The following is a 26,065-nucleotide window of genomic DNA, read 5'->3' as shown; positions in this document are numbered from 1 at the left end:
CGGAAGATGTGGCCTGTCTTGCGTACAGATCTGAGCAAAGCGTTTGTAGAAAGGAAGTGGCTGTCCTGTACTGGGGGCTGAGAGGAAGGGAAGACATWAAGCCTGATTGCAAGCTTCCCTTACTCCCCGTTGCCTGATTTGTGTGCACGTAGTGCTAGGAGTTTTAGATGAGAGGGATATGCTGGGACAGACTGGTGCAAATTAATCTTTAAAAAAAAGCCTTTCTATTATTATTATTTGGTGACGAGATTAGTCATTTGAGGATCTGGTTTTATTACAGCAAGCTACTGCAATTACCTAGTCACTTGTTTATTTTTCTAATCTTAACAGTGGTGAAAAATAGGAGTCTCAGCATTCCATTGCCTGAATTGCCCATTAGGATTTAGTATATGAAAAGGAGAAAATGGTGTAAACTTGCTGGAACAGGAGCATCCTCTCTGTCCCTATCAAACCTTGCCATGCTGTATAATTAATAGAATTCTTGTGCCTTGGCCTGGGTCACTGAAAGAGGAACAGCAGGCTGAGGAAAAAGGGTTTAAATGTGCATATGCTTTGTACCTAACTTGTGTCCGATGGCAGTATCCTCATTCTCATACAAAGGGAATGTTCAATAACATCCCTCTAAAATAAATCTCGGGGAACTGATACCTAGGAGGCTGCTAGCATCACCTGTTGAAGRCAGACAATCTGCATTAGGAGATATATTTTTAGGTGCTCATAAATCTACCAAATTCTAAATATGTGGCTCGGGTGTTTCTCGCATTTTCCTGTTCTGTGGATGCATTTCCCCCAAAAATCTATTCTGTCATTTCCAACAATTTGGCTGTGACAAAAATCATATTGCTAACTTCAGGAGTGTGATGTGATGGCTTTTCTGCTGAAAAGTGATCTCCACCATGATAGCCCTCATTTTCTGGAGCACAGGTTTGAATGTCAGGCTCAGTGACGCGGGGAAGGGCAGTGTGTGTGTCAGGGGAGGGTGGTGCCTGTCACTGTCTGGGATGCTCAAATGCCATCCCCTCTGCCAGGAGCACTTCCCAGGTGACAGATCTCCACCTGTGTTTCATTTGCGCTGGGTCTCTGTCAGAGAGAGACCAGAGCACGCTCTAGTCCTGTCTGCCCCTCCATCTCTGACTCCCATGCCCAGGAGAATTGCTTTTGAGCTAAAGCCAGCCTAGAGGTTGGCAGAGCAGCCCTGCCAGGATCTGCAGGAGGTTGTCAGGGCTCCCTTCAGTGGGCAGACACTGCTGAGTGTAGAATGGAGCACCTGAACTGAGCAGAGGAACACGTGTTCAGTGCACGCTCACTGCACACCGTCCCGAGGCTGCAGAGCCATCAAAAGGAGCTGTTTTTAAAAGCCTATGGACAAGAGCTGAACCTGGAGGGGATTATGAAGGAGGAGAGACTACGCCTGGAGATCAGCAGTGTCAGGGAAGAGGGAAACTGAGAGTAAGGTTAGTGCAAGACCAAGGGATTTATCTTTATGGGTTATTGTAGACGAAGACGAGCAAGCTYGGTGTTAAAAGCGGGCGGGATGTAAGCCAGCTCTGATCCAAAAGCTGCCTGACTGCATTAGCACGGTGCTAAGCCCAAGCTAATATATCCGGCTTCTCACCAGGGCTTATTAGCTCGGGCTCAGTGCCACACTAACATAGTCACAGGAGTTCCAGTTGGCCTGACACCATGCCTGCTCAACGTGTGAGCTGAGCTCAGGGCTACATGTCCCCTCAGGAGCAGCAGGGCACGCCTGGACACTTGACCGCACCCCGCTGGAGGACAGGGCTGCYGGTCAGCMGGAGGGACACACGGGGATGGACAGYGAGCCATGGTTGCTTCAAGTAGGACAGAAACCAAGTGCAGTGCAGATGAGGAACCAGGAGGGACGGAAACTGGCTTGATGAGAAGACTTGGCACACAGGAGCCTGGGTGTGGGAGTGGTAGATTGAGTGACTGGAAAGGGAAACTGCAAGAGGGGTCAGGAGGAACAAGCTGAGGACTTGCTGGGCAAGGAAACCAATCAGAAGTCTGATATGAGATCTGGAAGAGGAAGAACAAACTCTACACCACACCTGGCATGAAATCAAGTTGCCTGAAAGCAGTCATTCCTCTGCTGCCAGCATGTCACCTGATGAAACCCACCGACAGAAGTGTCCTGTCCCTTACCATGCTTGTGCCAGCCTTGCCAAAAMCAACCGTATGGTTGCTCTGAGCCAGGTCTGCCACCATCCCTGCAGAGGTCTGCCTATGGCAGATCAGAGTATCTCAGCTCTGCTCTTGATCTCATCAGAGTAGTGCCAGGTCATGAGATCTCTGCTTTTTCTATTTGCAGTTTCAAAAATCAGCATAAAAGCTGTAGAAAAACCTTACAAAAATTGCAAATTCAAGTTCTCCAGAGTTAAGGTTGTTTGCCTAACTCCAATTTGATCCTCTTATGCATTATGATACAGTCTTTAATTACTCATTTAATTGCTGTTAACTGGTTACTTGCCTCATTCAGGTATAAGGCAAGCTTGCTAGGGGAGATGAATTGGGGTGGTGTAATAAAATGTTATCTTTAAGACACCTCTTCCCGCCATCTCATTTGCTGCAGCATAAGGAAGTAAGAGGGCTGTGGGAGGAAGAAGTGCTGCTCTTCTCTGAGCAGATGAGCTCTGCTCTGAAGAACTGAGTACCATTCCTACCTGTGATTCTCAGTAAGGTTCATGCCAATTCACTTCAGCGAAGCCCTTTGAGGGTGGGCAGTAATTTTGACATCTTCCTGGGTGCCTGATGTGAAGCTCTGCAAAATACAGAGCCATCACAGATGCCAGGAAGAGAAATGCTTTGAACATAGAAAATAATGCACTGTGCTGAGTAAATCAGCTGCTCTGCATCCCAAAATTAATGTATGCTTTTGATGTTAATGTCATTGTGTCTCCATACCCCTTCTGCAGAGCGAGAATAGCAATAATACCTTCATCAACATATGGGGGAGGTATTGTGAAAATCAGATTAGTCATTATTTGATGTTTGTGAAGCATTCGAGTGCTGCTGTTCTGATGAGCAAAGCGGAAAAATACAAGACAAAGGTGGTTGTCTTCATTTGAACAGTATGTGGTCTAAGTAAGGAACTGGGCCTTTCAAGGAGAAAGGAGAGAGAAAAAAATCTGGAAAAATGATTCTTCTTTCTAAACACCAAATGAGGTGGACAAAAAGAGGTGCATCGTATGCCAGGACTGCAGAACAGTGTTTCTGTACACAATCCTAGATCTTCTGGCATCTCCTACCAATTCTCCAATTGAAAGAATGCCTGAGTTTGCACCATAATAGGCCTCCATTTACTGACATTTTGGAGAGTTTGTCTCACTGCAAAGCTTGGGTTTTTTTATGTGAGTCTGTTGTCTTGCAAATCTGATGGGTGGCTGTAGGTTTTTACAGAACTTTGACTCAGCTTCAGGGAAGGAGGAATGAAGAAGCAGAAGAGTGAACTTCTGGAGGCTGAAACCCTCCTTTCCCTGGGTTTGAGCAATCTGTGCTGTTATGAAACCTTTTGAAATCTCATTTGCTGATGTCTTTCTGACCCCCCAAATTATTCTTGTGTAAATGTTGACACCCAGCAGAGATGAAATCATTGACTTGGGAAAACATAACTAGTTTATCAGAAACTGCACAGATCCAACAATATGCTAGCAACACCAGCCTTTCTTTTTTCTTTCTTTTTTGTCTTTTTTTAAAAATTGTTTGTGGTTAGTTGGCAGATGGTGAATCAGACTCTACGTAACCGAGGGAACAGAATGATTTTTTTCAGTTCACATGAACCCAAATCCCTGTCACTTATCAAACTGGTTTTATTTTCTGGTCTTCCGTGTGCTTACGATTTTGCCGTGTTTACTCATTTTATGTTGACAGTTTTAATTACACACTGACAGGAGTGTATAAGCAGAACAAGAACTAGATACATTTTCCAACTGAATTCAGGCAGTCTGTCAATTTTCTCTGTCTGTTGCACCCATAGCGCACTGAAATCAAAGGACATCACAGTTTCTCCGCTGACCACCTGAAATCAGTTAGTCCTCAACTGGTTCTTTTTATGATTCTGACACTAAAGTTCTGTGATCTGTTTGCTGAAGGAAAGTGACTTAAAAGTGAACATCAGAAAAATGTTGAGGCTTTGGTCTCCCATATCGYGCCATTAGACACCAGGCAGGGCAAAAGGAACAATTGTAATCTGTTTATTCATGGACAACTCTAAAGCCAGAAGGTGCATTAAAACTTGATTTTACAGCTTGGATGTTTAGGATCACGAAGTAATTTCATAAAGAAAAGTCTTTTAAGGAGTTTGCTGTGCATAGGAGAAGGGAATTGTCCTCTAACAAGCCAGGAAAAAAATCAAAATAGTCTTCTTGGTTCAAAAGCATCAGTTTTGAGTTCTGCTGTTGAGATGTGACTTTGGGGGGGTTGTGTTTTAAATTAAAGGCGCGGCTGAATGTTCATTATCCCTGTGATAAAAGCAGTAGAAATAGGTGCAAAATGGCCCTTGTGCAATGCTGTAATTTACCTTTATTTTAAACTGGCTTACACATCTTAATACATTATGACAATCAGAATTATCAGGCCACCAGGCGGAGAGGAGTTTGTTTTGTTAATTGCTCTTGTTAAGCCTAATTACAGAACGGGGTGGAGTGGATGTGAGGGGAGGGAGGAATCTGCTAGCAAGAGGAAATTCTAAAATCCTCGGAGCAGTTCCAGGCAGTGTGTGTTGGGGAGCAGGAGCGCGGGTGTGGTGTGGTGTGCGTGAGCATGCGTGTGTGTGTGTAAGAGTGTGAGAGTGAATGACAGACTTTCCATATGGACTAAAATCCTGAGATGCATAAGCTGGAGGTGGGGAACCTGTGCTGTGTGGACACATGAAGGTACAGCTGAACAAAGAACTGCGCTGTAATTTTCTTTATGAACTATCTATTTTTTTTTTAGGGGAATGGGGGGGGGGCGGGGGGAAGATGCAGATTACTTACTTTGCTGTTAATCTTTGAGGTTTGTATTAGATTGAGGGTTATAATGGTTTGCTGATATGCTGCACCATTCTTTGCTATCACAGGTTGCCAGGTAGCTGTGGGTTGGTATCCKAAAGCCCTTTGAAACATTTTCCTTCTTCCCGGTGATTGTAACAGAGATGTGCCGTGCCCAGACTGTGTTATTTGTTTATACTTCCCAATGGAAAGCATACATCCAAAGAGCCCTTCTGCCCTGCATTATTCCAGTTTGTTTATGTGCCCCACATTACGCTGTTGGYGAATTACTGTGCCTGACCTGCATTGTCAGCCCCCTCCATTGCCTCGGGAGCCTCCGGCACAGAAGTTTCTGATAAGGCAGTTTTGAACAAGCCAGACGCCGAGTGAATGATTCTATAACAAATCTGTKCTCTTCTCCGGGGTATGTTACCTGACTTGTTTGCTGCCAAGGTGGTTTTATTGGTTTGGTTACTGGGTGGAGGGAGGAGACTAGAACAGCACACGAGTCATGCTTTTGTTTTGCTTAATTATAATGTACACTTTTAATAAAACTTCTTAGTGCCGWGCATTAAATGTCACTGCAATCCTGCACAAGAAGAAAAATGCTGCTGCTGTTGTAGCTGACAGCTGAGTGGTTAGATGGCCAGCGTGAGTCTGAGGCTCAGAAGCCTTTTCTTTGCTGGCTGGAGATACTGCTGGGTAAATGTGTTTACTTTTTCCTTAGTATTTATACTAGTTAATGTGTCGCACTAGATAAATCTACTTCCTGAGTCCATCTTTCAGCTTGCTCTCTTCCCTCCCAATTGACAAATGGTTTGAGTTTGACACCGTTTTATCAGTTGAGCCCCTGCTGGGTGCTGCATGCCTGCTTGTTCCTGCTTTATCGTGAAAAGTGAATTATCTGCAATATTTTGCTACCATCTAACTAGCAGTTGGCAGGCTTTTCTATATGAACTGATTTAGATTTCAGCAAGGGGAGGCTGTTGTCTTTCTCCGCAAAGCCCTGTTGTTGCTCTCCAGGAAAACAAAAGATCCCCGAGCTTTCTGCACCGCAATCTGCTGCTGTCCCACTTTCAAGGAGGTGTTTTGTTTGTTGCGGCAGCTTCCTATCTTAAAATGATAAATTGAGCGGACATGTGTGCTGTTTTAAACYGCTGTCTCCAGGGCTTTGTGTTCACTTAGGATAAAATACATTATTTTGTGGTAGGCTCCGGTGTGATTTAAACTTGGTTTAAAGATTACAGAGCAAAAGGGAAAGCATCAACATCTTCAGCAGCGGTAGTTTGATGAGGAATAGCTGTCAGAAGAAGAACTCTACTGACTTAACCTCAAGAGGGTTGCAAATGCATTAGGGATTCATTAATATTAATAGTAGAATAGACATTTCCTGCTTTCGTTTGACATCTTCCAGCTTTTTTTTTTTTTTTTTTTTTTTTTTTTTTTTTTTTTTTTTTTTTTTTTAAGAGCAACTTGAAGTGCAGTTTTAACACTTATTCAAGTTACTACAAGGATGATAAGCTAAAGTTAAACAGAAGGAGACCTCTGAGTGTGTGGGGTTGGTCTCTAGGAGTTCTGGAATTTGGTGCTGTTCTTCAGAGAAAGATTGTGGTAAACTCTCGKGTGAGACTTTCAGGGCAGTTTGCAAAATGAGTCCGTTAGGTATGACTGCAACCAGAATAAACTGTTGTCAGAAGAAATTGTTCTGTGAGGGTGACAGGAAGGTCACTTTCAAAATTACATGTAAAAGGTAATAACTGTAGATTTCTAAGGTGGACACAGTAGTGGCTTGTTCATAAGTTCAGGGGTGAAAACAAAAAATCCAAACCCTTCTTGAGTCTCCAAACTCAACTTTGTGAGGTTGGCTGAACAGTTTGGCTTGAAAAAAAAAAATAGATCCAAGGTAATTTTTACTTTCTTTCAGTCTTCTAAACCCTGTGATGCACATTTTCATGCTTCTGCTCTGATGGCAGCAGGCTTCCAAGATTTATACTAGAAAAAAAAAAAACAAACAAAACCACCAAATAACATTGAGACATAAAATAAACTCAAGAATTTTGTCAGGATCAGGAGGGAACATATAATTCAGATGATCATTTTTCAGCATCCTGCATATCACAATTCCACCCACGGAGCCCTTTAAGTTAGAGAMCTTGTGGTAGTGGAATGAGGCAGGCGCTTGCTTTTTATAGAAAACACAGCTAAGAGTCCCAGTTCGTAAAACGTCAGAAGAAAACAGGCAAACCCCCACCAAGCACCTAGTCTGGCAAGTCCAGTGATGCAGCAGCTACAAATGCAGAAGTGCACAAGAGTTTGGCAGCTCTTACTGATAGGGCAATTTGAATTGTCAGTGTGCGTCTGCTCTACTTGTTGAGCCTAATGAAAAGTACAGTTTAATCACTGGTGTGCCAAATTGACCATGATTAGCTGTTATTGCAGATTAGCGCATTGTCTGGGGCTCCAGAATTATTGATCCGGGTGCTGTGCTCTGGTGTTTTCTGTGCCCTCTATCGTAACCTCTTCTTAATGCTTAGGGCAGAGAAGCAGCAAAGGAGAGTAGGAGGGAAGAAGTCCAGATGGGAAGAAAACAGGTCCTGAAAAGACCACATAGGAACTAGGTCAGGTACTCTGGAGATTAAAGAAGCATGCTTCATCCCTGGACGCAGGAGGCAGGGACAAGTAGCATACAATTACGAGGAATTAGAACGGCAACAAGTAGCGCAGATTTATCAGCTTTAATTGTCTATTGTCAGGACAGAGCCCTTCTTGTAGATCAGGCGCTGCCAATGCTTTAATACCTCTAATGGACTCTCTATTGTGGGATTATCTCTCCTAAGGACAATGTATTTCTTAAAACTAGTTGTTTTGGGAGAGGGAGGGGAAAAAAAAAAAAAAGTAGTTGGAGCCCTCGGTTTGTTGGGTGTTTTTTTTTTCTCCCCTCTCTGGTTTGTCACATTTGCAGGAAGTAGCTGAGAGCCCAGTGTTGCTCTTCTGTCAGCAGCGCTATTCCTTCAGGGGAAGTGATAGATACCTATTGAACATTAACCCCSTTTGCTCCACCTTCCCCAACGAGCTCCTCCAGAAACAATAGCTGGTTGATAAAGAGCAGATAAGCAAGGACACCCGGCTTAAGAATCTCTCTGCTATCTTTATTTTAAAAGCTTTCCTGGGTTTTGCAAAGTAAACATTACAACATTTAAAGAAGGATAAGGTGTCAACTATTTAATGAGAAGTTGTGTTTAATAGCAGAGGAATTCTTCCCTCCCCCAGCCAACAAACAGGTATGAAAAGACTGTTATTTCACCACCCTGGGGTAGGAGAGGTGGAGAAATGACAACTGTACTCTTAGAAGCTTAAAAAGTGGTCCTTCAGCCCAGCCCTTCCAGATTCCCTAATCAGCTCTAAACATACAGTCRCTATTTTGAATCCTTTGGTCCTCAATGCACGGTAGTCACATTGCTGGATCTGTGATAATCTGTGGGTAAATATTTTCATTTCYACCACATGCACTTTGTCATGGTGTGTAGCTGTTGTTTTTGCTAATCTGTTTTGAAATGCGCTCTGTGGCCARCTCTTTGTCTGAGAAAAGTGGCATGGTTCCACCCATGAATCTTGCCCTCCTTCTGCTGTGTTCATCAGCTCCAGGAGATTGGGCAGCCCGGAGAGTATCTGACATGAAAACTGAATTGTGCAGGAGCACAGTCTGAAGTCTCCCTGTTGTTCATATTTCTGTGTCTTACCATGCACATTGAGGAGAAAATACCCCAAAAAGTGTCATGGCTGCCAAGTTGGGAAGAGACATGAAAGTTGAAAAAACACAATTAATTCTGAGATAGCTTCATTATTTCAACTTGTTGTGARCTTGTTATGGGGCTGATGTATGAAATATTCACTAGAGTAAGGCTTCTAATACATGTGTACCATTTCCATCTCTCCTCTGTGACAGTCTGGAAATCAGCCTGTTTTAAATGAAAATTTTCAAAAGCACACCCTTTTTACAGTCCTCTTGTCACCAGTAAGGTTAAAAAGTAGTTGCAATGGYTTGGCCTGTTGTCATTCATTCTTTTTCAGACTCAGTTACAATGGATAGACTATTCAAAAGTCCAGGTTTGGGATGTGAAAGGTTGAATTTATACATAGGTTTTCTTGTCCAATATAAACTTGTGTTAGTAGAAACATGCAAAGATATAAAAATGTTGTTGTATGGGCTCTTGACTGCCATCCCTACCTTTCCCAAGACCACCACTGCTCAGAAGTGTGATTGGGAAGGCTGATGGTAGCCAACGAGGGAACATCTATGGTCCACCTCCTCACAAAGCCTTTATGCCCTTCTGATAGCACACCCAGACAGCCTTGGCCCCTTCTTCTCAAACTCAAGCCTCAACAAGAGGAAAGCTGAAGCTTAGTTCTCACTTCTGTRTGCTGTGAGAATGTTTTTATTCCATTGGAGGAGAATTGTTTTGGCTTATTCGTACGTCATCTGAGCAGTATTTTAATGAGGCCTAGTGGGAAACAAAAAGGGATATGGTATTTTAGTTTGACTCCTTTTTTCTCTTTTTAAGGAAAATTTCTTGACAAAATAAAACAACAGAAACCAAAAGTGATGTTAAGGCTTGCACGAGGCAGTAGCTGAGAGTGCAGCCAAAAGATCTGCTCTTGGTATTGCATAGCCGAGACAAAAATAAACGTTTGGCATTTGGAAGTGCTACGAGGCAATGACCAGGGTGCTCTGTAATTAAAGGCAGTCCCTGAAAGCTGTATGTGTTAATTCAAAAGCCTCCTGGCTATAGCACTCACCACCCCAAATGCCCTTGCAAAAACCTTCTTGTAGATTCAAGTGCAATTTTAATTTCTCTCCTTATAGGCAATACCAGCTGAAGTTGTCTAGGGCATACAAAGCCTCTGAGATCATATCTGAAKCCCATAGGCAGTGTTTTGCAAAGGTCAGGCCAGTCTGTGAGGAGACGGCTGTAACTTTTCCTGTTGCACAGTCACTAAAGSGTGCTTGGTCTCTCCCTTGAATCTGACATCAACCATGTTTTCCAAAACGTGGCCCCATAACACAGGCCCATATCAGAACTTGAAAGCAAGCTCTTCTTAAGAGCTTGATTTCTTGGTTGGCTTTTAAAAGATGCGCAATYGTGCAACAACATCGTGTACCTTCTCCAAGCAATGACCACAACTGGTCCCCAAATGTTTACCAGCACATGATGCCTACATGCAGGAAGTGGGAAATGGGGGTGGGTCTGGTTGCTACTCTTGATGTGGTCAATCTGCCACTGACCTTGTTTGGGGAAGGGGAGGATGTGAAAATGAGATTCTCCTTTAATCTCTTGTGTGCATTTTATCTCCCCTCCAACTTTTTAAAGAAATTTCATCTATTAGAGCCAGCTCCCTTCCCTCCTTCTTCCCCTTACAATTACAGCAGGCGCAGGGAGAACAGCAGCAGTGGCAGCTGAGGCTGAGTTGCGCAGGCTTGTTGTTGAGCTGAAGTGGTGATAGCATCAAAGGAAATGGATGGGGATTTCTGAGATCAGAGCTGTTAGGGCCATTCATGATTTGTTGCCAGGCTGAAAGCTGCTGCAGAGAGAGCTGCCTGAGAAATGCTGATTAATACAGTAATTGAGGTTTTCTATGAGCGAGAAGGTAAAAACTAAAATATGACTAAAAATGTTCTTTGTGAAATGAACAACATTTTGAGATTGCACATTCCAGACAATAGCAGCTACTGGCACAAACGATTTCTATAAAAGAGCAGAAAACTTCTGGTCGAACACGGCGTCTTTTTATGTTTCTCTCTTAAGGAGGAAGGTCAGAAGGTCAGTCTATGTATTTCTTTAATGGCAGAGTTTCCTTTGTGATTCTTACTTTAGTACACATTCTTAACAATTTGTTTCTGTCTCTTTTTCTTGATAAACTTAGTTTTATTCCCGATCGGGTACTGTTARGCTGGATCTGAACATCAGCAAAACCCATTCTCCTGCACTAAGGTAGTTCTGTGCTCAGCTTCAGTGAGACACCTGGAGCTAATTTTGGGATAGCCTCAGAGCGTGCCACAGAGTTGTTTGAAGTCCACAGGCTTCATAGGCTGTACTCACCTCCCCATGCTCCAGGGATAGAGCCACACTGACCTGGGATATTGGCATCTTCCCGATGAGTATTTCACTTCATCTGATGTGATCTAATCTAATCTCTGCTTCCTCTTGTTTTCCAGCCCCCCMAAAAAAACATTCTCAGTTCCTTGAAAAGCAGATTTGCCTTTTTCCCTGCTCTCCTTCACATGAAGAAGATGAGTCTCTGAAGGGAACACATCAACCCTTTCTTCTTGTCCCCCTCCCCTTTTCTGTTTTTCTTTCAAGCTAACAGGGAAGTGAAAAGCTCTGAAACAGCTGCCTCTCAGAGTGAGACTATTTTTCGGTAAAATAATCACCTTCAGTATGACTACATTGTTTTTCTGTTCTATGCACTGTGACTCAGCATCAGTTAATTAACCCAATCAAGTAGGCCGGATTTCTCTCCTTTAATGAATGGTTCTTCCTACTTCAGAGCCTTCCTAGACCTCATTTTGGATGTGCCTTGGTTTTACAGGGTATATCCAATTACACTTACATCCTTGAGCCCCAGTGCTCGGGCTGCCTCTCTTGTGGAATTGCGCTGTGGTGGCAGTTCAGCCAGGACAGTCACTTGCGAGCAGTTGCCCTACTTAGGTCTGCTGCCACCAGCCCTGCCGCCTTAGCGCGTACGGAAGGTCTTTGCACAGATATGCTATTCTCAGCAGCGCGGGCCGAAAATGGCAAGTAATCCTTTCCACACGTCTTTTTATCAGTGGGAGGAGGAGCAGGTTAAGGGAAAGGGGTTTGTGTATGTCTGTCAGAGAGACAGGCAGGCACCCGATTGCATAAACCTGCTTCCCCCCCCCTTCTCCCTTTTTCCTATGAAGAAATACGTAACACCAAGATGACCCTAAAACATAAGTGCATGTGTGTTTAGAAGAAGAATGGGAAGCTGGCTGCCACGTAAAGTGGCAGGGAAGTGATGAGAAATGTGCTTGCAGGCGTGTGAGGAGAAGGAAAAGTAGTAGAGTTGCTTCACAGTGAAACAACTAGCATTTGCTGTGGATGGCTATAAATGGAATTGCGCATCACCGATCCTCTGAGCCCGAGGACGCCTCGCTGAAGAGACAGGACCACTGAAGGAAGTAAGGCATCTGGTTGTTTTGTAATGAGAAGCAGGAATGCTCTTAATAATAAACAAACAGGACATTGTATGCCATCATCACAGGATGTCCTTCCTTCAGCCAGCGTGCTGACTTGGGTCGGAGGAAAAAAAAAATTGGATGCCGGGATTTGCTGATTGCTCTACCAATCCCCCTTCCATCAGGAGTGGGTTCCTGGATGGCCGCTCGCACACTGCCCCGTGCAAGATCCGTGCTCGTTCTCTTTCCGTGTCGCGAAAGGGGCATCGGGTTTGGAAACGCTGCGTGCCGGGGTCCTGCTGCTGGGAGCTTCCCTGCTGTTACCAAGGAAAAGGGGGAAGGTTTTGGTTAAGGGGAGAAACCGAAATGTTTTCCCAGTTCCTTTTAGAGACACTGATTAGAAAGAGATTCGGGAAAGAGATAAAATCAAAACCCCGGAGCTCSCAAATTTGTCATCTCAAGTAAAGTACTGTGATGGTTGAGGTTCGGGAGCAAGCACTTTGAATCGAGTTTTAATCAGTATTCTGGAACCTGGGAATTGTTTTAGTTGGTATWTTTCATAAAGTTCCATCAAGTCAAAGTGGGGAAGAACGAAAGCGGGCCACGTATTGAACTCCGGAGCTTAAAAATAGCACGGAAAACAGATTTCTAGTAAAAGCTGCCTCAGGTGCGCTCTCGGCGAAGCGCCGCGGTGCCCGCCCACCCGGCAGATCCCGGCGGCAGGGCAGAGCCGCGGCTCTCCCAGCTGACGCACGGGGCCGAAAGGGAGGAAAAAAAAAATAAAATAATAACAGTGATGTAAAAAACCCAACGCGGGTGGGCTGGGCGGGGCAGGGTCCGCAGGTAGGGCCCACCTCCCGCGCTGTGAGAGGGGCCGGCGAGGGAGGGAGGGGCCGGTGCGTGAGCGCGGGCGGGCGGGCGAGCGGCGGGCGGGCCGGGGCGAGCGGAGCGCGCGGCTGTGGCAGGCGGCCCCCCAGCGTTCCCCAGCGGCAARAGCAGCAGCACCTGTGACAGCCGGGGGAGGGAGGAGCGGGAGGGGAGCGGCGGCTGGAGGTGTGAGTCAGTCTCCCGGGGACCCGGCCGCTGGAAGGAAGGAGAAATGTTTACTCTGTAGAGATGAGCCAGGTTTGCCGCCGCCGGTGGGCTTCGCTGTGGAAACGCGCGCGGACTCTGCCCCGGTAAGGAGCGCGATGCCGTCCCCTCTTTCACTCCCGTCTCCACCTCCCCGGCTCCTGCTTCTCGCCCGCCCCGGCGCCCGCGGGACGGAGCAAAAGTTTCCTCGTCGCCTCTCCCGGATCGGGAGCGCTCCTCTGATCGGCRTTAACCCTTGCGCTCCGCCGCGCAGCTGTCACACCCCCACCCTCGGCCCGAGTTTGGCTGTTCGTCCCCTGTCCCCCTTCAACGCCGAGGGTCCGGCAGTGTCGCCCTGCTCGCCTCGACCGCGGCCAGGACGGAGCACGGGGCTGGTCCCGAGCGGCGGGGCTGTGTATTGCCGCGACCCCCGCCCCAGCCTCTTCGGGCAGCACGGGTGTGCCTGCCGGGAGGGCCGGTCCCGGGGGGGCGCTGGGGGTCTCCCCCGAACCCACAGTCAATCAGCTCTGAATCTCTTTCTCGGAAGATCGTGCGCTTTCAGTCTTCGTGTTTCGTTTTTCCCGGAGGAGGGGTGTGAATTTCATAGTAGCTGCGTATCCAAAAAGGAAAAATGACAGGATTTTACGCCGGATTGAGCGTCATTCTCACCTACCGACGTAGGCTCAGATTTTGGTTCCCCGTGAACCTTACGGAAAGAGCCCGACCCTAATACCCGTTTGAGAATAGGTTTGATAACAGTGCTTCTGTCCGGAACAGAGGRGCTGAAGGACTTGCTGGAACTGTCCTGCTAGGCTCACATCCACTGCTTTGAGATAGTGATTGTAGGTAACATCAAAATCAAAAGGGATAGAATATGATTTAAAATTATTGATTTTATTTATTTCCCCTGCTCCTTTTCTGCTTTGACCCCCCAAGAACATGTTGCAGTGCTTTGTGCGGGGCTGCTGGTGCTACAGTGATGCTGGCAGGATGTCGGCTTTCTCAGCCTTCCCTGCCAAAGGATAAGGGGACGTCAGGAGGAGGCGGGGGGGCCAGGTTGTTTTGAAAGTTGTTTGTGTGTTGAAAGCCGGTGGGAAAGTTCAGGCTTCCCCATTTGGAAGAGGCAAGGCTGGGTTCCGCTCTTCCAGCATGCGCTTTCCATTTTTAGCTTCATTCAGACGCAGACAGCAGTTCCTTTCCTCTTCCTCTCCTTGTTTGTGTGACACTTTTCTGAGGCAGCTTTTCCACAGGCGACTGAGTGGTCTCGCGGCCATGACCCCACATTTTCTCCAGCACGGAATATTCTTTTCTCTCTGAAGCATTAAGGAAAGGGTCTGAAAAAGGTAAAGCTGTTGTCAGCCTAGGGATTTTCTCCTCTTTGTTTTTGTTCCCTCATTACTACTGAGGCTGGCATTTTAAGACGCTGCTTCAGTCAGAGCAGCTTCGTTTACACTGCTTTTTGGCTATTACTCAACTGTACCAACTATCCTGCATACACTTTTAAAGTGTCACAGACTACTGTATTAGTCACACTCTATCAACGGAAACCACAACACTGAAGGACAATGAGGATTAAAGGCTGTTTTCTTTTTTTCCAGGCTGCTACACAGGGTAGCTCGGACGCTGTGAGTTTCAAGAATCTGGTGAAAGGGAGAGAGTGGACAATGAAAATGGACATGGAGGATGCTGACATGACTCTGTGGACAGAGGCTGATTTTGAAGAGAAGTGCACATATATTGTAAATGATCACCCGCTGGATCCCAGTGCCGATGGAGGCACCCTAACTCAGGCAGAGGCTTCCTTGCCAAGGAACTTGACTTTCAAATATGCATCTAACTGCAAAGAGGTAAGCGGCAGTGCTCTGGGGAAGGTTGGAGTCAGACAAGCCAAATCACAGCGCTTTGGAAAGTGTGTGCTCACCCTGTCTTTGATTCTTTAGTGTACACACACACACACCCTACCAACAACAACAAATGCTGCCCGCTGGCTTTTAATATGGGACCCTAATAACTGTGTGCTGGTCATCTGTTATGTAGTATTTTCGCAGAAAACTGCAGCCAACCTATCCCTGAAACTGGTTCTGTACCAATTTSCAAACAGTTAAATTTTCACACAATTTGAACAGCATCTGAATAAGCATATTTAAACTGTGGGGTAGTTCTTTGTGCCAATTTCTAGGCTGCTATTTGCCAGGACCATTCATTGCCTCTGGCTCAGAGATTAAAGTGCCTCGGTTGTCCAATAAATAGCTTTAAAAAAGTAAAGGGAAAAAAAAMCCCAACCAAATTCCTGGAAATGTGTTTAATTATTTCTTTTTGTTTTCCCTTTGGTTATGAAATTGCTTTATTCTTTTCGTGAGCTTGTTGTAGTCCCGACTTCCTAAATTCTTAAAAACTCTGGCATGTCAGTTAAGGAAGTAATGGTAGAACTGTAGCAAGCTTGACAGAAGGGTGGCTGTAGCTTAAATTAACTTTTGTTTATCTGGGACAGTATCTTCACCGGTAGCTGGCTGTGCGAGTCTGTCCTATCCTTGTCCCTGGAGTGGGTACATTCTTTGTTGTTGTTTCAGAAGGGCTGGAAAGAAATGAGCCTGGATGAGCAATTTGGTTTTGTGTTTACTCCTTCATATAGAGTAGCTATTATAGYTAGGTGTGATGTTCAGTAGCGTAACAACCCAGGGGACAACCCTTCATTTCTCCTTGTGCTGAGACTTGTGGTATAGCAACTATTACCTGTGCTTCTGCTTTGGCTAAACATACTGACCACAGAGCTGAAAAGAAGAGGTACACTCATCCATGCCTATCAAATATTTCCTTCCAGGGCAGGTACTTGTTTAATCCTGCGTACAGAAATAGGGCCAGACCCCCAGCTGAAGGGTGTTGACACCGTGGAATTTAGCTTGGCAGTGCCTAATAGAGTGCCAAGTAGGTTTGGTAAGAGGTTAAAGCTAAATTCTGCTTAAAAATCACTCTTCCCATCTGCCCTGCCCTGCCCTGCAGAACTTTGGCAGAGAAAGGTCATGCTCCAGAAAAGAAGTGTGAAACCTGGTTTTGTGTTATTGCATTGTTAGATAGGTCTTAGTTTGGTGTGAAGAGGGAAATGAAGCTGTGACTCTGCCATGGGATACGGGAGGATTTCTKGGTTGAAGGATGTGCTTGCAGTGTGACAGCTCGGCTCGGTCCTCAGCAGCCGTCTGATGACTGATTGGCTRCTAAGGCTGCTTACTCTCTCTGCTCCTGTTGAGTCCTGCTGCGGCTGGAGACATCCAAAGAGCTTTCAAAATTCCCAGCGCTGTGTTTGGAAACCCCAATGTGTAATTTCCTTGTTCCCTAGCTCAGGTCAGTGAATCAGGAGGATTGCTGCCATCTCTGTATGAGAGGTGGGGGGAGAGAGAAGTTGTTGAAAGATTGCTGATTCTTTCTTGTAAATTGTGACCCATGCAGCTCCCTGCTAGTGGGAGTCTGAATATAGGACATCCTCCTTTTGTTCTCCAGAACTCCCCCCGGTCTTTCATTTGTGCTGAATTGCACCTACCCTAAGGAGCAATAGGAGCTTTTAAACCCTGACTGTCTTTAAGGTAGCTCTGAAAGAAATGGCTGATATGATGTTCTTCTGCCCACCTTCTGTGAAGGCTACACTCCAGTGAATGTATGGACAGGTCCGCAGGGTGAAGTAGTTGTAAATGGTGTAATCCACTCGTGTTCTCACAGTTCCTGACATGAAACACTATAGTTTGTCTGCCTTCCAAGTTTGATTTTGTTTAGTGAGGTCGGGACTGGGTTCATGCATTGCTTTTGCACATTGGTGTTTGTGGGTCAGTGCGGGAGCCTGATTCTGGTTTTGACCTCATGGAAAACCACTGGAGCCCTCACAGCTTGGCAGTGTGGGTTTTTTTCACTTGCAAAAGGATGAAGTAAGACTTCRGGGGATGCATGCGTGCGTGTTTGCCAGTGGGTTTCTGATGTGAGCTGTTCTTCGTTGTTAACTTGGGGAGAGCTGTGGCTTCATCTGGTTGAGAGTTTTAAATGCTGAGTCAGTTTATTGTMAAAAAAACATAAACGATATATCGCTTGTGAAATGCTGGTACTGTCATGGTTAGATCATGAGATCCTAGTGCTGTCACGATTAGTATTATATCTCTGGCTAGAGCAGGAAAAGTACTGCGTGCCTGCTTAGGAGGGAGGAAGTACRGCCGCTGCTATTTGGGGAAGGTTGCTTTTTCTATATCTTCTYCTTGCATGCTTTGTGGAGCTCCTCTTTAAAGGTTTATGCAATTTGCAAGGGAGCCCATGACACGTCATCATACTCTTGTTTATTCTTGGATCTCGATCAGGGACTTTTCTGAAGAACACATTTTTTTTCATGAGTTCACAGAATGTGTCAGCATTTAAAAAAATGAATTACTACTGCTCATAACATTTTTAGGCTGTTAGATTTACATGAAGTCATTTATTTATTTCTATGCGTGAATTATTTATCCTTTCCTTCAGTTTTGGCAATTGTCAAAAAATTATGAAATGCGGTGTCGGGCTTATGCTCCAGAAGGCCATATGTGAATGATCTTTTCATGCAGACATTTAAAAACTGTTTTTTTTTCAATAATCTTCCCTTTAGTCTCAGTGCYTAAATCTTAAGCAGCCCTTCTTCCAACAGTTATTCTGCTGTCCTGAATATTACTAGTGTCTCATCCTGGCYCATGAGCTTTGACAGAGGAAAACATACCTCGGCAAACCACCTATTACTGTTGTATATCTCTGATAAGGCCATTTCTTAGAGGCAGACCCTGAATCAGTGATTTTGGTGAAAGCAGTGATTTTGAGATGTTATGAACTGTGCCTCAGTGACCTGAGACACTTGCTCTCCCCTACTTATTTATTTCTTATGTGGCCACCGAGGAAGCCATCTGAAAGCATTCTAATTTGTGGCATCACTTTTAGAAAGCTGGTCATTRAACAAAGGGGTAAAAATTATGTAACCGTAGAGCTAGTAGTTAAAAAAAKATTAAATTCGGTGTTATTCCAGGACACACGATGGCCCTCCCTRTTTGCATGTGGAGAATACTGCTCTTTTAATAAGAAAGAGTTTGTTCSGTGTTTTGGATTTTTTTAAACAGCTTAGCGGTCGCATTGCAACATATCCTCGCCTTGCAGAATTAGCAGGAGTTGTTGTTTACTTCAGTTCCCTCTCCCCAAACAAAGATGCAGGAGCGTTGATCTCCCAAAGCGCCATCTCTGATCAGATTTGTGACGGGAGCCCATCCGCCTGATGCCCGGGGGCCGCGGGCAGGCCGGGATGTGCTGACCGGTCCAGGCGGGCCCCAGGCGTGCCCGGCCCCCGGCGCCGCATTAGGACCCTGGTCAGTTCCAGGGCCGCCGTCCCGGGCCGCCGCGGGCCCCGGGCTCCCCACGCCGCGCTGTCCCCGCCGGTGGCCGCGCTGTCCCCGCCGGCGCGCCCGGGCGCCGCTCCAGCCGGCTTCGCTCGGGCATCGGGCAGCGGGCTCTGGCTGGCGCCGGGCTGCCCCTTCCTGCTGGAAACGCTGCTGTAGCGAGAGGAGGGACGCGGCGGAGCGCTGGGAGCTTTGAAGGGAGAAGGGGTAAGCGCCTGTGAGAGGAGCTGAGGGGGAAGCAGCGGTCGCTGCCGTGCGGGCGGTCCGGGCCCCGGCGGGAGAAGGGCTCGGCTCTCGGGGAGCGCACCCGCCGGGCTCCCCGCGGCTCCCGGGAAGGGCTCCCCGCCCAGCGGAGCGGTGCGCTGGAGGACACCTGGCGGACAGAGCTCCGAAGTGCCGCTCTGGCACATCCCTCCGGCAGCCCGGGGGCGGCTCACCCCCCGGCTCCGGACGCGGAGCTGCGCCGCTGTCCTGCCCTCCAGCCCTCGGCAGCTCCCTGCTTCCCGGCCTCTGCTCAAGCCGCTCCTGCTAAGCTGCGGCGGGGCAGGAGCCCCTTTTGGCTGTGGCAGGGGGGCTGCCGGCCGCCCGGAGACAGGCTGCCTTGACACTGCTGGCATCCTTCTCCTGGAGGGTGCCCCTTGAGTTCAGCAGCTGAGCCGGTGAGGGARCAGCAGAGGCCGAGAATTGCTGACCGGAAAGCCACTGTCAGTTAATAGTCGTCTGGATAGCTTTGTAGTCTGGTTTAGCAAAACTTCAGTGTTGGTACACACTGATTTGCAGAGCCTCTTCTGGCAAATTCTGATGGGTACAGAGTGAGAAATCGTCTTTGCTTCTCCCCTAGCACAGCTGAGCACATACTCTTTCTGTAAGGTGGATATCAAAAACTATCTGCTGTGTCAGAGAYTGTTTCAAGTTGACTAGTTCAAGGAGTGATTTCTAGAGATTCTGAGAATTTCATTAAAGCCGTTTTAATTAAGGCCAAGATATTTTTAAAATCATGAAAATCTCAAGCTATCATGCAGTAAAACTGGTAGGGTGTGCTTGTATCTTGGTTGTGAACTTTTCTTGAGAGGGCAGATGGATGTAAATGAAGATATATACGGAAAATGAGAAGAACATCTGCCTTTTTCAGCTCTCTATGAGACATGTACAAGCAAGACAAAAATAAAACTCAGCCACTGAGCTTGTTTCAGCATATGGTAGGTGTAGGAAAATTTCTGGAAGTCCCTCTTCTCTCTCTTCAGTCCAGATGCACAGATCAATAGAGTATTTAACTACCTCTCCTGTTGATGTTTTAATTTTTTTTCTTTGTAGTGTGCTGAAACACATGTTGAAATGCAAACTAGTACAAATAGCCACCATGTACGCCCAGCAATCTGTTTCAAGGTGATTCCTTGAATCCATGGTTGTTATTTGTCCCCTTTATTGCGGCATTTAACATGAAGTTATGCTAGGTGTTCATTCTTTACTGGGATTTTTAGTTTTGACCAGTACACAGGCAAGGATTTCTCTGTTTACCTCTCATTTATACAGTGAGGGGCATACAATGTAAAAAAAATGTGGCATGAGAAAATCAGAAGGCTTAGTTAATTTGTGAAGTGCTATCTACATACAGTCCAGGGTTTTTACCACCCTTTGCTGAGAAGGCCTTTTAAAAGAAATAGAAAAGGTCACTGAAGTGAGCTSTCTGTAGGGTCTGATGAGTGCTAATCTGCTTTGGTAAGGACATCTATTCCTTGTGGGGTACTGACAGCAGTAATCCCAGCTCTCAGTCTTCCTCAACTACTTCTGCTGTTCCTGTCTTGTTCTGAAATCCTGGTGAGCAAAAAGACAAATGGCAAGATGTGTGAAGGGGATATGTTTAATACATTTTGCCATGAAAGTTAGGTTATAATTCCAAATTAATGAGCTTTTTGCCTCCTTTTTTTTTTTTTTTACCCACTATCTGAGCAGCAGGATTAATGTTCCAAAGGCTTGGGGTTTTTGGTTTACAAAATTCTTGGTTTTCTAACATTGTTTGGATACATTAAATTTAAGAAGATTGGTAAGAAACAGAGAGACAAAACCAATAACTCAGCAGTGTTTTGCAAAGGGTTACTCCAAGGCACGTTCTTCTGAATAATGATGAATTGCTTCCTGATTTGTGGTCAGTGACTTTTTTTGGTATAATTACTGTCAAGAAGGAAGCTGAACAACCAGAATACATTTCTTAGACTTAGCATAGTGGAGCATTTTCTTCAAAACCCTTACACCTTTTTTGACCAAACCCACTTGATATATGTTACCGGAACTGATGATTCCTTTTTATACAAGGAGGTGACCTGTGAGTACATGTTCCAGAGCCATTTCATATTCTATTTTGTGTGCCACTGTATGCTGGTAAGAGAACTGTAGGTTGTCTTTTTTTTTTTTTTTTTTCTATGTGTTCTCCTTTTAGCTATCAGGGCGGGTGTAGAGCAAAGAATGGAGGGGGGTGGAGGGTGGTTTCATTTTGATCTGGAGGAGCAGTCATTCCAGTTCCTAACTTATTAGAAAAGCAAGCTCTGTAGCAGTGAAGTGATTGATAGATATTGCATATTTTTGTTTGCTGGAACTAGATTTTTGGGGGTTGCCTTTGATAGGAAAAATGACTTCTGAAGGTATTTGACAGTCTCTGTACATTTCACTTACTGTTTTCTCTTGTAAATGTATTTCCACAAAGCACATTTTTAAGGTAGTATTCATCATTGGCTTGCATATGTATTGGTAAAATGCTTCTACCTAACAAAGCTGGTTGTATTATAACCAAAATGATTGTTAATTTATTTCTTTCTGTTTTCTGACTTGTCACAAAAAATTCTTGCATTGTTTGCTTTGCCTCGTTAAATTTGGGGGACAGGGGAGAAGAGGAAAACTTCTCATTTCCTACTGGCAATGGACTGATCCTGTGCTGCTCTTCTTGTAGGTCACTGGAGTTATAAGCAAAGAGTACATCCCAAAAGGAACACGCTTTGGACCCCTGGTAGGAGAGATCTATACCAGTGATACAGTTCCCAAGAATGCGAACAGAAAATACTTTTGGCGGGTAAGCAGGAAAAAACAGCACCGCGTTGTTGCAGTAAGCAGATCACTAAATGAGTACRGCTGAGAAGCTGGGTCACTTCCTGCTGTGTGATGCAGGGGACAACCTCTGCATGTGGCCAGGCACAAACAGGGCCAGTGGGTGAATTAAGCCAAGTAAAAGTCTGTCTGTCTTGGATATAGGGACTGTTGGGTGGAGAGAGCAAGGGAGATGCACAGCCCTTCCTGGCGCTGTCTTCCAAAATGTATCAGTGCTTAACTCTGTAAAGAATCAAGTTCTGCTGCTTGCTGTAAGGGAAGATAATTTTGCATTTTTTCACAGCAGAAAGTCATTCTAATTTATGCAAGTATCACATCTTGATTTTTCCCACTATGAAAGTGCTGTGTAAACTTTCACTCTGGAATTACGATATATTTTGTGACATTTTTTCCTGCTGTAACACAGTGGTGGTAGTGTTCATTCAAGTAATAAATTTTTTCTAGTCCTCCTCAGAATTGTTAAAAGAGCAGCTCATGGATCTCAGCAAAAGGAAAGAGACAAACACCAGAGGTGGTACCTAATTCGTGCTCCAAAGTATAAGATGGAAGGGAGCAGCAGTCAGTGTGCTTAGGCTTGAGCAGTCTGTGCTGGGGAATATGCTAACAGTTTATCAGTTGACATAATAATAATAGTAATAATAATAATAATAATAATTTTCCTTACAGTCCCATTATTAATTGTTAGAGAACATTCCTTCAGCCCCATCTCATTCCATGGATTTGTTCTGCTGCCTTCTAGCCATGCAGGTTGTGTGTAAATCCGTGGATTTGGGACTGTGTCCAAGCCTCTGTGCTCAGGTGCCTGCCTGCCTTAGTAATATTCCAACCTCACATCCAGGTGAAACCCGGGGCATGCACCAGCGTTCCCCACACCCCTTTCTTCCTACCTAATTGAATCATTTTGGTTTTCTCAGATCATCTTTGTGCAATGTAATACAGCATTGCACAGGCAGTTATTTGCATCAGCGTTTTTACAGAGCAGGCAACTGTTTTCACATTAATGAGGCGACAGAATGCTTCGTTCTGCCGAACTTTTTGGGAGKTTGTGTCCAGTATAGGAAGAGACCCGTACACTGACCCTAACCCCACCAGTTGTTCATGAGACAGCAGACACAGGGAAGAGGGGCTGCTAAACATCTTGCAGGACTTCATTCCTACATTGCAGTGAGAAAGATGACATCATTCTCATGATGTGATTTTAAGCTTTAGTGCAGAGGGATCCCCAGAAATAATATCCTAGGAGCCATCTAAGCATCATTAAATTCCCTGTTATAATCTCTTGATTCGTTCAAGACAGACTGCCGCACTGAAAATTAATTCCTTCCGAGGGGTCTGACACAGGCTTGCATATGCRAAGGAAATTGTGGGAGATAACTTCCCACATGTTATTAAAGGCATCCTGGGCTCGCTGGCAGGAGCGGGAACATCTGCTCGGCGCCCGGGGCCGCTGCCCGCGCAGGGAGCGGGGCTGCCCGGTCCGCGTCATTTCTGGGAACCGCGCCGTGACTCAGCACATCTGCCCGGCCTTCCCCAGAATAGGTGGGAGCTGGTGGGTGCCTCTGCCGGGGAATCGGAGCTGTGGCCCTGACGTGGGAGCGGTGSAGGGCTGGTTTGGGAAGTGGTGGCAGGCGTCGAGCGCCAGAGCCCCGCGTTCCTGGAAGTTTGCGAGCCGGGGTGAGCACAGAAACCCGAAGGCTCCTCTTGATGCAGCACAACTCGCCCGGCTCCCTTCCATTTTCTCATAACAAACACACCGCAAAATCTCTCGCAAGCTGCTTTGATGAGGCCACATGTATTTCCCCCTTCTCAGTTTACAGGAAGTTACTCTTAAAGAAAGTGATTCTGGTGTTTACGGTCCGCGTTAAAGGGCCAGCCCGCCTGCCCGTGCCTGCCCGCGGGCTCCGGGGAGCGCAGGAGGGTCCGGCCGGAGGGCACTGCCCGGCCAGGGAGGTGCGAGACAGTGGGGTGGGCACACGGACACCAACACCCCGAGGAGGGTTTTCCCCCTGAGATAAGCTCTGTCTCCCCTTTGGAAAGGCATTTCCTGCTCTGTGAGGTGCGTTGCTGGTGCAGACTGCTCCTGCTTCAAAGTCTGGTTTTTGCCTGGTCATCTGTTTTGAGAAAACCAGGAACCCTGTTTCATCCAGCACGGAGCTAGTTCCCCTTGAGAGTAAGCAGTGTGTTTTTAACAAACACGTTTCCTGGATTTCTCTTGATCTTTTTGTTAAGAGTAATTCTCTTATTCTTACCATTTCAAGAAACAGTGGCTTCTGTCGGTGATGGTGACTTCTTTCTCYCCAAACCGCTGAGCAGTTTTCAGATTTGTGTTTTCTTGCCCCTCTGTGGACAAGTCAGAACATGTCCCTTGGCAGGAAAAGTGACTTGTCATGGGCTAACCCCTCTCCAGGTCTTCCTTCAGTTATGGCAGGTGRATTTCATCTTTGCCTCGCCCAGCCTTCCTACAAAAGGGTTACAGTTCATCTATGAGCAAGTGTTGCWTTAGGACTCTGGGGGGTGGGGAATGTTTGCATAGTTTAAACCTTTGGGTGGAGGTGGTAGGAAACTACAAGTACAGAGGCCATAGAAAGAGGCGAGAAGGACTCTGACGTAGCACAGGCAGTCTTATACACAAGTGACTCAAAGCATTAATGCAAGCATGCACTCAGACCTGCAGTCATCAGCATCACCCACTTGTTGATCAGAGCACCAGGAAAAGGACTCTAAGGTAGACTGTTCACACACGGAGAGTACACTGCGTTTCAGATTTTGGGTCTTGTTTTCCCAAGCAAGCAGAGATACAAGATAAATGAAGATGAAATGGAAGATGTGGACTTGTCTTTGAATGCCATCTTAACTCAGAGGATGTCACAGTTGGAAAGGCAGGAACACAGCTTGAGCTCTTACTTCAGTAATATCTGCTCATTAAAAAAAAAAAAAAGGCAGCTTATCATTTTTCCCCTTGGACTCTGTGCATACCTGCTGTGTATTGTGCCTATATATATACATACATATATTCATAAGTACTTCCTCTCTATTCCAGATCTATTCAAGTGGTGAACTTCACCACTTCATTGATGGATTTAACGAGGACAAGAGCAACTGGATGCGTTATGTAAATCCTGGCTACTCTGTTCAGGAGCAGAACTTGGCTGCTTGTCAGAATGGAATGAACATCTACTTCTACACCATCAAGCCCATCCCTGCCAACCAAGAGCTGCTTGTGTGGTATTGCCGAGACTTTGCAGAGAGGCTGCACTATCCCTCCTCCAGAGAGCTGACAATGATGAACCTCCGTAAGTGGATTACAGTATAAACAAGGAATGCTAGTAATGTCTCTTCTGCCTATACAATCTAATAATAAGTTRTATAATTACACAGCTGCATCATCTGTTGTGTCACAGGAGGTAGCTTGGAGTGGAAAAGGGGAATTAAAAAACCCAACACAAGAGAATGAGTTCCCTGTGCCTGTTTAAATGTTGAGAGATTATAAAATCTGAGCAGTTGCTTGTTTGCAATCTGAGTTTTACCTGGTGGAATTCTAGACAGACAACCTGACCCTCTGTCTTCCTAACCATAGCTCTTGGTTCACTCTCAGACTTTCCAATTTCAGATCTCACAGTGTGTTGAGCAAAAGTCTGCTTTGATATACTGAAAGCTGTCCAGTCATGCTCCCAAAGGGCTGCCCTCCCTGTACCAGGAAGTGGCAATGTGCCATGACTCYGTCTAGGTGTCTGACAAAATACATATTTACTGCATAGTGCACTTTGAGCCCTGCATCTACACTTATTTATCTTATGGGAGCAAACCTCCTGTTGTCTTCTCATCTGGTTACTTGTGTTTTAAGCTCAGTGTACTTTGTCCCCATTTCTTGGCTTTATACTTCAGCTTTCATTTTCTGTTCAAAAATGATAGCACTGGTRGCAGGGGGAAGAGGTGTTTCCAGGAGTTGATGTGTTCCTCTGTGGTTTCTGATGATTTCCAGCCTTGGTGCATTACTTCTGGTTGAATCACTGCCTGACACCTCACCCAGAGCCCCTTCTAGAGAAGGAAAGATTCTTACTGACTTCTCAGTGGACTCTTAGGCTGTTTCCCCTCCTGCTGCTGCTCCAAGATAGAGCAGAGCATTCTTTTGTCCTTCCGCCAGCGACTACACTGAAACTTGAAAGGCAAACTGCAAGCAGGATATTTTTTTTCATAAAAAGATTTACAGTTATTTGGCAATAAGGAATGGGTTATGAAATAGTGTTACTTTGGGGATCATCATATGATAATAATTATATCTCACATTCACATTAATCAGAAATATATCCGTCCTCTGTGGATGT

General features: G+C 45.7%; 1 protein-coding gene across 5 annotated transcripts in view; it reads left to right on the top strand.

The window, feature by feature from the left end:
- PRDM1 (PR/SET domain 1) overlaps positions 1-26,065 on the top strand; it is a 98,025-nt gene that overhangs the window by 61,679 nt on the left and 10,281 nt on the right. The window contains exons 1-4 of one of the 5 annotated variants that reach the window (XM_057375414.1): positions 4,764-4,892; positions 14,853-15,101; positions 21,586-21,705; positions 24,781-25,033. In XM_057375414.1, the coding sequence (XP_057231397.1) occupies positions 4,887-4,892; positions 14,853-15,101; positions 21,586-21,705; positions 24,781-25,033 (628 nt within the window). In that variant the 5' untranslated portion in view covers positions 4,764-4,886. Of the gene's footprint in view, positions 1-4,763; positions 4,893-13,165; positions 13,362-14,152; positions 14,598-14,664; positions 15,102-21,585; positions 21,706-24,780; positions 25,034-26,065 lie in introns of those variants that run through there. The other 4 variants (XM_057375417.1, XM_057375416.1, XM_057375415.1 and 1 more) reach the window with 4 other exon arrangements.

This window comes from Malurus melanocephalus, unplaced genomic scaffold (genome assembly GCF_030028575.1).
Source record: "Malurus melanocephalus ecotype Western Australia unplaced genomic scaffold, MMel_1.1 scaffold_248, whole genome shotgun sequence".
In the NCBI taxonomy this organism is placed as follows: domain Eukaryota; kingdom Metazoa; phylum Chordata; class Aves; order Passeriformes; family Maluridae; genus Malurus; species Malurus melanocephalus.
Note: the sequence above shows the minus strand (reverse complement) of the source record. Positions and strands in the feature narration are given on the sequence as shown.